Source organism: Coptis chinensis, chromosome 4 (assembly GCF_015680905.1).
Source record: "Coptis chinensis isolate HL-2020 chromosome 4, ASM1568090v1, whole genome shotgun sequence".
Taxonomy (NCBI): Eukaryota; Viridiplantae; Streptophyta; class Magnoliopsida; order Ranunculales; family Ranunculaceae; genus Coptis; species Coptis chinensis.
Window position 1 is genome coordinate 16,562,311 of NC_141459.1, and position 10,352 is coordinate 16,572,662.

Here is a 10,352-nt window from a genome sequence, read left to right on the forward strand (position 1 = left end):
AAAACTGAAATTCACACTATTTTGACCCATGCTACATTTTGATTTTGATTCATTTCGGAATCATCAATAAAATATTTTCACCCTATATTGTTTTTTTCATTTTTTTTTTTGAAAAATCAAAATATCTGGTAGAATTCTTTTTTTTTTTTTTCAATAATACCATATATATTCATAAATAAACCACTAAACCACTACATGGGTAATCTTGTCTGTCAGGATACATTGTGGTAGCTGATCTATTTACTGCAGATGGGAGGCCCATTTTGCCAACAAATGTGCCTCACCATTAGACCTCCTGTTTATCCACTTAAACTTACAAAACACAAAATCAGAGCTTAACTTAACAACATAATCTCTCAAGCTCTCATACATCCATGAACAAGACTGGCTATTTAAAGCCTTAATAACCTCTAAACAGTCCCCTTCTATGTACACTGCATTCCACCCAAAGGCAAGAGCAAACCCTATTGCCACCTCAGCCGCAACCATCTCTGCTTCCTCTGCAGACCTGGCTTGGAACTTTCTAGTGCCTGCCCCTACCACTCTACCTTCCGAGTCCCAAGCTATTGTTCCAGCTGCTACCTCTCCTAAAGTAACCTGAAAAGCAGCATCAAACCTTATGTTAATACAATCATTAGGAATCTCAGGGAACATAGAGTCTAAATCATATTTAGACTGGTCAAAAGTAGACTCAGGGGGGTTAGAATTCTCATTCTGAATGTTGCTTTCTGTAAAACCATTGTTACATTTGCAGGCCTCCACCTCGCTTCTTCTAAGAGTTCTCCCTTTGTTTGGTACCCTATGTTCAAACTTTGCTTCATTTCTTGTTTTCCAAATGTTGTGTAGCAGGTAGCAAGCCTGAACTCCTACCTGAGATATATGTTGGCTCTTGCTATTGCACCAACTAAGGAATTTTGTAATCCATTCTTTGGCATTATTTCTACCCTTGCTTTCCATTCTCAGACCTAAGCCTGATAAGAACCACAGAATTCTAAACCATTCACAGTCAAAAAACAGATGACTATCTGTTTCCAAACTTTGTAGCACAAGGGGCAGGAGAAATCCCCCAACATCTTCCTAGAAGCCAGCCTCTCCCCCATTGGCAAAGCATACATATACGCTTTCCAAATGAACATCTGGAGATTAGCTGGTATTCTAGCTTTCCAAAGGAACTTCACAGTTTTTTTATTAAAGCTAGAACTCTGCCCTATACCATTATCCATAGATATGTGTTTGTAGGCAGATTTCACTGTGAATCTCCCTGACTTCTCCCCACTCCAAACCATCCTATCTTTTCCCAGACCCAAAGGTCTGATCAGAACTTCCTTGATTCTTGCAACTAGGAAAGGAGGGAAGAAGGCTGTGAGCTTGGCCTCATCCCATCCAGTCCTATCCTCATGGAACAGGTCAACCACATGGAGATCTTCAAGTCTGGGATCCTCCATCCCTAGTTCTCTCAAAGTCTTGGGTTTCTCATTACAGATCACCCAAGGGTCATCCAGAACAGATGTGGAAGTACCACTATGGATCCCCCAGACCAACCCTCCACTAATGAGATTGAAAGTTTTGTGTATGCCTTTCCAAAAGAAAGAGGCATACCCAGGTGGTTTCCAAACCTCCCCAATCCAGTTTTTTCCATATATACTAGCAAGGGTCTTTGTCCATATAGATTCAATGTCAGTAGCAGCTTTCCAAGGAAGCTTGGCTAGCATAGCTACATTTATGTCTCTCATCTTCCTGAACCCCAGTCCTCCTTCAGACTTGGGTTTACATAAGTTGTCCCACCCAATGGTATGGACACTTTTTGATTTTCAGAACCATGCCAAAAAAACACTCTACATGCTTTGTCTATTTTGTCACAGGTAGACATGGGAAGCATATAAGTAGACATATCATATAGAGGAATGGCTTGTACCACAGACTGGATTAAGGTAGCCCTTCCAGCCTGTGAGAGTACCTTAGCCTTCCAGCCTTTAATCTTATTGTAGATCTTGTCCACTAAGAAGTCAAAATCCTCTGCCTTCCTTTGAGAAAGCATAATAGGGATCCCTAAATACTTATCCTTTGGGTCAAAAAGTCTCATCTTCCAGAACTTTTTTAACTTTATTTTGTTTCTAAACTTGATGTTTCTGCTAAAAAACATGCTTGACTTATCAAAATTAATCAATTGACCAGAAGCATCATAGAAGTCTTAGAGGATGTCTTTAAGGTGACCCCCATCCTCAAGATTACCTCTAGTGAACAGGATTAAGTCATTAGCATAGAGGAGGTGGGAGATGGGAGGAGAAGCTCTCCTGATCTTAATCCCATAGACTTTCTCCTCAGCCTCAGCTTTTGCAATCATCCTTGATAGAGCCTCAGACATGATGATAAAGAGATAAGGTGATAAAGGATCACCCTGTCTGAGGCCTCTTTCAGGGATGATCTTATTAAGAGGACTCCCATTCAAAAGGACTTGGAAGGAAACAGTAGATATACATTGCTTAATCAATCTTCTCCATCTTTGGCTAAACCCCAGCCTCTCAAAGATGTTATCCACCAGAGACCATTCAACTCTATCATAGGCTTTTGCCATATCCATCTTTAAAGCAACCCACCCATGATTCTTGTCTTTCATGTTTTTCATGTGATGAAACAGTTCACAAGCCAACCTAGTATTATCCCCTATGTTTCTCCCTTTTATGAAGGCCCCTTGAAAGGGAGAAACAATTTTATTTAGGTGCCTCTTTAACCTATTGGCTAAAATCTTTGAAATGACTTTATAACAAAAATTGCAGAGACTGATAGGCCTAAGATTTGCCACAGTCTCAAGATTGTTTATCTTAGGAATAAGGGCAATATAAGTTTCATTAAAAGTAGGGTTAAGCTCCCCCTTAGTAAAAAAAATCCTTCACAAAGGCAACAATACTGCTACCCACTATGTCCCAGGTGTTTTGATAAAAACACCCTTGGAACCCATCAGGTCTAGGAGCCTTAAGGCTGCCCATCTTTTTAACAGTTCTCCAAATATCCTCATAAGTAGGAATGGCAGTAAGGCTCTCATTTTCCTTAGCAGTGATACAGGGTTTGAACAAATTGAGGATGCTATCATTTCTATGGGGATGGTCAGAGTTGAAGAGAGCTCTAAAGTAGGAGTTTATATTCTCCCCTACTTCAGTTCTCCCCACACTCCATCCTCCCCCTTGCTTCTGTAGCTTATCAATGTTGTTCTTCCTTCTTCTGAAGATGGTTGAGAGGTGTTTTTTCCACCCTCCTTCAGCCAATGAATAGTGGATTTCTGTTTCCAAAAACTTTCCTCCTTAACCAACCACTCAAACAGCTCAGTTTTTAAGCCTTTTGCTTTTTCATAGTTGGTTAGGGAGAAAGGTTTTTTCAACACATCTTCTAGTTCTTTATTAACTTTTTTAATATTAGTAAAAATGTTGCCAAACACCTTCTTATTCCAAATAGAAAGATGTTGCTGTGTCATCTTATGTTTAAGGATAACATTAATATCAGGCAAGTCATGAGAAATAGAATTCCAAGCAGTATCTATAACAGGCATGCAAGTATTATCAGTGAACCACATATTGTAGAATCTAAAAGGTTTATCATGTTCAGCTCTATTATCATCCTTAGCATTAAGATTTATCATGATAGACAGGTGATCAGAGCTAGCATTAACAATATTATACACATGCATGTTAGGAAAGAGGATAACCCAGGCATCAGTAGCCATAGCTCTATCTAGTCTCTCTATGATATGACTTTGAGGGGCTCTGTTATTGCTCCAAGTATACTTAGGGCCCTTAAACCCTAGGTCAATCAACTTAAGGTCATTTATCAGCCCATTAAACTCCACCATACTCTTATCAAAAATACTCCTACCCCCTATTTGTTTCATTGAGAGATGTAATGGCATTGAAATCCCCAAACATACACCAAGGTCCAGGAATCAGGGTAGCTACATCCCTGAGCTCAGACCAAACTTTATGTCTATTACATGCTAAGGGTTCCCCATAAACAAAGGAAAAAAACCAAGATTCAATGCAATAATAATTATTCAGTTTACCTGTCACTTGGTTCCTAGTTGCCCCCAAGATTTCCAGGTCCACCCAATCTTTCCAGAGAACAGCAAGTCCCCCACTCAGCCCCATAGTTGGAACACAGAAACATCCCCTATACTTAACCATCCTACTTATCCCTTGCATCCTTTCAATACCAACCTTTGTTTCAGACAGACATATAATATCAGGGTCAAATCTACCTATTAAGTCCTTTAGATTTTGAATTGCCATGGAGGAACTGATTCCCCGGTAATTCCAGGCTTGTATCATGGTTGACGAGGCAGCTGTTGTGGGACAGCTGCTGCGAACCCTGGAGGAGACACCAGACCCCCACTGCTTCCAAACTCATCACTACCACAAATATTACCTTTACCAACCCCACTTCCCTCATCATCTCCACTGAACTTACCTGAACATTCCCCCTTATGTTGTTTCTTATCTATGTAGGATCTCTTTCTTATCACCAAGGAATCATCCACAGCTATTGGCTTTGGTTGTGGGAATTTTATCTGAGTAAAGTTGTCCTCAGAGTCGTACCCACCTCCTTCCAAGCTTCCTTGAGCAAGGTCCACAGGCACGTTCCCAATAGACACTTCCTCTTGCACCCCACCATTCTGAACCCCCAAATTATTACCAGCCTCTAGAGAGTTATACTCTTCACCCCATTCTGTAAACACATCTGAGGGAATTTGATCTTCTGGGATGGAGTGTCCCGAGATGTCAGATGGGATGGTAGAATCCAGAGATCTATTCGAGATAGATGTTTCAGTTGATACCATTGAATCACTAGAAATACTAATAACTGGTGCTTCTTCAGGTATGAGCAAGTGTCCCAGTCCTCTGGCTCTCAGATCATCAGCCTCTCTTTTCGCTCTTTTTGATTGTTTTACTACCATTCTAATACAATATCTTTCCCATTCACCATCATCCATTTTTTCAAACTTTCTCCCATAACTTACAAGGAATTTTCGTTTTTCTCCCACACCAACCCCTTGTATTGAGCCAGCTCTCCGTTTAACCGACCCTTTACCTTTTCCTCGAGACACCAACGTCTTAAAACCCCTTCCACGTGGAGGTAATCCAGATAACCTGAAAGAGGGTTGTTTTGTTCCAGCTAATGGGTTGGTTTGAGGAATCCCATCTCTTTTGGTATTCTCAAGAAAAGGTATAAGTGTCTTGGAACAAGGTGAGAGAAATTTTGGCGAGGCGTGATCATCTCCAGATTTGTTTCCTGTTCCCAAAGATCCTTCCATCAGAGCTAGAGCCCCTAGGCCTCCATCTGTATGTTCTAGAGATGCCGAATTTTCCTCTTGGGCTTTATGAACCCCATCCACCATAATCACCTTTTGTATATCCAGATCCATCTCTGAAGAACCCAAGCCCCAGATAACTAAGGCTTGTTCCTTATGTGCTGGTCCATGGCCCAACCTCAGGAAAGCCCCTTGGGCTTCTTCAGTCTCAGTCTCGAGGGCTTGGGCCCGACTTACCATTTGTTGATTTCCACCAACAAAATTCTGGCCCTCCATGTCAGCATCCCCAACGGCTACTGATACAGAATTCTTCAAAGCTGATCCATCCGTTTTGACTTCTGTCAGACCAGGCCGTTTCTCCTCTGCCTCCCTTGTCCTATTATCCACCCCCAACAACCACTTTGGCTACCCTTGGCGGTGTTGAGAAGAGCCCCGCCCCTTGCCAGTGTCTTCTGCCCGGAGAACCTCTGTTTCTGGCTGGGATCTGATCCAGTCTTGGTTTTTGAGGAGTTCCCGAGATAGTGACTATTGTCGGGGAGGAGGAGGTCGCTCCATTGTAAAACACATTTGCCCTCAGCAAGAAAGAAAAGTTATTTTTTATATCCCTAGGGGAACCTCCCAGTTTCCTTAACTCCACACTGTGTTTCTCTCTTATGCTGCAGAAATGCAGATCATGCCCAATACACCCGCAGAAGTAACAAAAAATGTCTAGTTTTTCATACCTGAAAGTCACTGGAAGAACTTCCCCAAGCTCTATGCAAAGCTCTATACCTTTAAGTAACCTTTCTTTGATGTCCATACAAACTCTAACCCTAGCAACTGGTTTTTTGAACTCAGATGAGCAACAGATGTCAACCCCCTTTACTTTTCCTAGATTCATCCCAATGATCTTAGTATTCTCCTCATTTATCCGATCTCTTGGAAGCCCATAGATTTGGACCCATAAATCCACTCTGTCAAACTTCCGATCAGCTTCCAAGAGTTCTGAGTATTTACCTTTTTTGATGGACAGAATAAAGCCTTGTATCACCCAAGGACCATTCTGCTTGACATGATTGTACTCATCCACATTGTCGAACACCATCTTGTAAAAGCCTTTTGTTATCATTTCTATGCTTGTTTCTCCTTTAGTTTGCCAACACCTATGTACCTCCTCCACAAATTCTTGCAAAGTAATGTGCTTGCCCCCATACAGCTTCCCTACCAAGGTTGTGTGTTCTTTTGGGTCTACTACCAAGTTCTTGCAGCCGATTTCTACCAGCTTTTTTTCCTTTGAGCAGAACAAGTTTTGCATATCAGCTTGGAGTTTTTCTATATTTTTTTTCTTTGTATTTTCCCCTTGTTCCTCATCCCCCACACTTCCCCCTTGTACCACTTCCATCTACCGCCAGGTAAGCCCAGGATGCAGCAGAAGCCCAGGGATGGTTGGGTAAAAGAAAAAGAAAACCAAGGGGGTAGAGACCAGATACAGATAGGAATTTGTATCAGACATGAGATGAAGAGATAGAGAATGTAAACAAGATACTGTTCTCAGACTTGTATCACTCTTGTATGTAGAGTCACCAAGACAACACTATTCAGCAAGGGCTACTCAGATCACTAGAACCCCACCAGCCACTCTCTTTCCCTTTTTTCCTCCGAAAGAGATGTAAAATAAACCCCCCAGCCAGATAAAGCTAGGATACTCAACAACTAGGATTCACAGTTTGAAATTTGAAAAGAAAATAGGGGGAAAGAAATAAAGGGAAGAAACTCTGCTTTTAGCCGCAGGAGAGCTAAGAAAAGCGTCTTGATCTATCTCATTCAAAGTTTACCAATTCCCTATTCGGCTATTCCAACAATATTTTGGCATAAATCAACTGAGGATTGAGAGTCATAATACTCGGTACAAATAGACTGCTATACACAATACACCATGATAGACAAAGAAGTCAACATCTTTGTTAAATAATGTTTGAGGCTATTGTTCTGGGTAAACTCAAGTAGCTACAGGTTTTGAGTGTTTGCACTGTAGCAGGGAGTGTAAAACCTCGGTCTGTTGTCTGCCCAGGGAGGCAATTGTAGTCTTGAAAAGGAATTAATCAAGGGGCCGTTTGTTTAACCGAGTCGACCACCAAGAAATTAATTGGGCACCAAGAAAGTGGAGTTGAGACAAGAAAATTGGTTTATAAGAAGAAGGCGATATAGAAAGAGACAAAAAACATGTTGTCAAAATGTCCGATTATCAATGTTCCGCGATTCTAAAGGGAAAGTCAGAATTCTAGTCAGAAAAAAAAAATCTGGTAGAATTCTGACTTTCCCTTTAGAATCGTGAACATTGGATACTGGACATTTTGACAACATGTTTTTGTCTCTTTTCTATATCATCTTCTTCTTATAAACCAATTTTCTTGTCTCAACTCCAGTTTCTTGGTGCCCAATTAATTTCTTGGTGGTCGACTCGGTTAAACAAACGGCCCCTTGAGCCCCTTGATTAATTCCTTTTCAAGACTACAATTGCCTCATTGCCCCCAAATCTAAACGTAAATCGGAAGTAATGCAAGAGCCTAAACGTCCAATTACTTAAGCCCAACATAAGTTGGGCCAAAAAATGAACAGAGATCGGGCCCATAGGATAGAATTGGGTGGGAATTATATAGCTCTACTAGTTTTTGAGCCCATTCAACAAACGGGGACCGTTTTCATAAAATTGATCTGATTTTTTTAATATTTTTTGAATTATTATGTATCAAAAAGTTTTAACTATAGAATACTATAATGATTCATAGAAAGGGCGTTGAGGCATAATAATATAGTATTAATAAAAAAAAATAGTTCAACAAACATAATTAATTTGTTTTATGAACAAAACACTAACAAATTCTAAAATTTAAAAGTAGAATCTATCTTTCTTTCATGCACAAATTCAAATTGGAAAAGTCATTGAACTCAAAATTTAACTATTAACACTTTTTAATTGATTATATTTTGACAACCAGTCATTTTTTCCCCTAATTTACACTTTAATTCATATGCGGAACATGTTCAGTTCACATTTTGTGAAAATGGATTTATTTATATTTTTAAATTATTTACTTAAATTATATAAATCGGCAACCTTCACAAAACGGAAATCGTTTTCATATAATTGATTTTTTTAATAATAGAACGGGGACCCCACCATGATAAAACCCTTCGACTTATTTTTATTGTTTAATAATAGAAGTTTGATTAAAATTTTGTGAGAATATCAAATGAAGTGAAGATCATAATGAAGCCACTTGAATAGCAAGATAATCCCAATTATACAAAAATATATATATATATATATATATATATATATATATATATATATATATATATATATATATATATGATAAATACTATTTTAAATGCAAAACTATATTTGTCGAGACTTTCTCACTACATTCCATACAACTATGTTTTGAGGTTAGTATGATGCATTTGCATTCAGTTTCCGATTTTCCGTTAATAATTCTTTGATGCTAGTTCGATTCATTTGCATTAGTTTCCAATTTTTCGTTAATTATTCTTTGAGGTTAGTTCGATGCATTTGCATCTAGTTATTTTCAATTTTTCGTTAATTATCCAAGGTGGTGTGTAATACAACTTCTATTGATCCTTCTGTAGTGTCCATGCAAACATGGCATAAAAAAAATATACATGATTCACTATGTGTGATCATCATAGATTATCCAGTTTTCGATTTTCCGTTAATTATTCTTTAAGGTTAGTTCTTTGCAGTTGCATCTGATTTCTAATTTTCCGTTAATTATTTTTTGATTAAATTTCCCATTAATTATTCTTTGAGGTTATTTCAATGCATTTGCATCCACCGATTTCCTGTTAAATATTCTTTAAGGTTAGTTCGATGTATTTGGATTTAATATTTTTTTAGGTTAGTTCCATGCATTTGTACCCAGTTTCCTATTTCCTGTTAATATTCTTTCAGGTTAGTTCAATTCATTTTGCATCCAATTTCTGATTTTCCATTAATTATTCTCTGAGATTAGCTCAATGCATTTACATAAAATTAATTTTCAATTTTTTGTTGATTATTCTTTGAAGTTAGTTCCATTCATTTGCATCATGTTTCCGACTCCCGTTAATTATTCTTTGGGGTTAGTTCAATGCAATTGCATCTAGTTTTCGATTTCTCATTAATTATCTTTTAAGGTTAGTTCAATGCAATTGCATCTAGTTGCCGATTTCTCATTAATAACTCTTTGAGGTTAGTTCGATGCATCTAGTTTTTGATTTCCCGTTAGTTATTAGTTGAGGTTAGTTCTTTGCAGTCGGATCCAGTTTTCGATTTCCCGTTAAGTATTATTTGACATTAGTTTAATGCATTTGCATCAAGTTTTCGATTTCTCATTAATTATCCGAGGTGGTGTATAATACCAACTTCTATTTATTCTTTTGTAGTATCCTTGCAAACATGGCATTAAAAAAGAAATTAAAAAAAATATATACATGGCTCGTGGGATCATAAAAAAATTATAGAGTTTCTGATTTCCCGTTAATTATTCTTTGAGATTAGTTTCATGCATTTGTACCCAGTTTTTTTATTTCCCGTTAATTGTTCTTTAAGGTTAATTTTCGATTTCCCGTTAATTATTCTTTTTCCAGTTTTTGATTTCCCGTTAATTACTCTTTAAGGTTAGATCAATGCATTTGTATCCAGTTTCCGATTTCCGATTTCCCGTTAATTATTATTTGACGTTAGTTCAATGCAGTTGCATCCAGTTTCCGATTTCGGTTTTTTTTTAAGGTTAGTTCAATGGATTTGCATCCAATTTTCTCTTTACCATCAATTATTCTTTGAGGTTAGTTTAGTGCATTTGTATTCAGTTTTTTATTTTCCGTTAATTATTTTTTAATGGTAGTTCCATGCTGTTGCATCCGGTTTCCGTTAGTTTTCCCGTTAATTATTCTTTGAGGTTAGTACCATGCACTTGCACCCAATTTTCGATTTTCTGTTAATTATTCTAATTCAATGCAGTTGCATCCAGTGTCCAATTCTCTGTTAATTATTCTTTGAGATTAGTTCAATGCA

General features: G+C 38.1%; 2 protein-coding genes across 2 annotated transcripts; both read right to left on the reverse strand.

The window, feature by feature from the left end:
- Positions 1-240: 240 nt before the first annotated feature.
- On the reverse strand, positions 241-957 carry LOC147502196 (uncharacterized). Its single transcript, XM_086604472.1, has one exon. It carries the CDS (start codon positions 955-957, stop codon positions 241-243), a length of 717 nt encoding a protein of 238 aa, XP_086460598.1.
- Positions 958-3,148: 2,191 nt separating this feature from the next.
- Positions 3,149-3,718, reverse strand: LOC147502197 (uncharacterized). Its single transcript, XM_086604474.1, has one exon. It carries the CDS (start codon positions 3,716-3,718, stop codon positions 3,149-3,151), a length of 570 nt encoding a protein of 189 aa, XP_086460600.1.
- Between the last annotated feature and the right edge of the window lie 6,634 nt (positions 3,719-10,352).

Bases quoted from the DNA above. Each gene is read 5' to 3' on its own strand.
- LOC147502197 (XM_086604474.1), bottom strand. From the start codon at position 3,718: ATGGCTACTGATGCCTGGGTTATCCTCTTTCCTAACATGCATGTGTAT.
- LOC147502196 (XM_086604472.1), bottom strand. From the start codon at position 957: ATGGAAAGCAAGGGTAGAAATAATGCCAAAGAATGGATTACAAAATTC.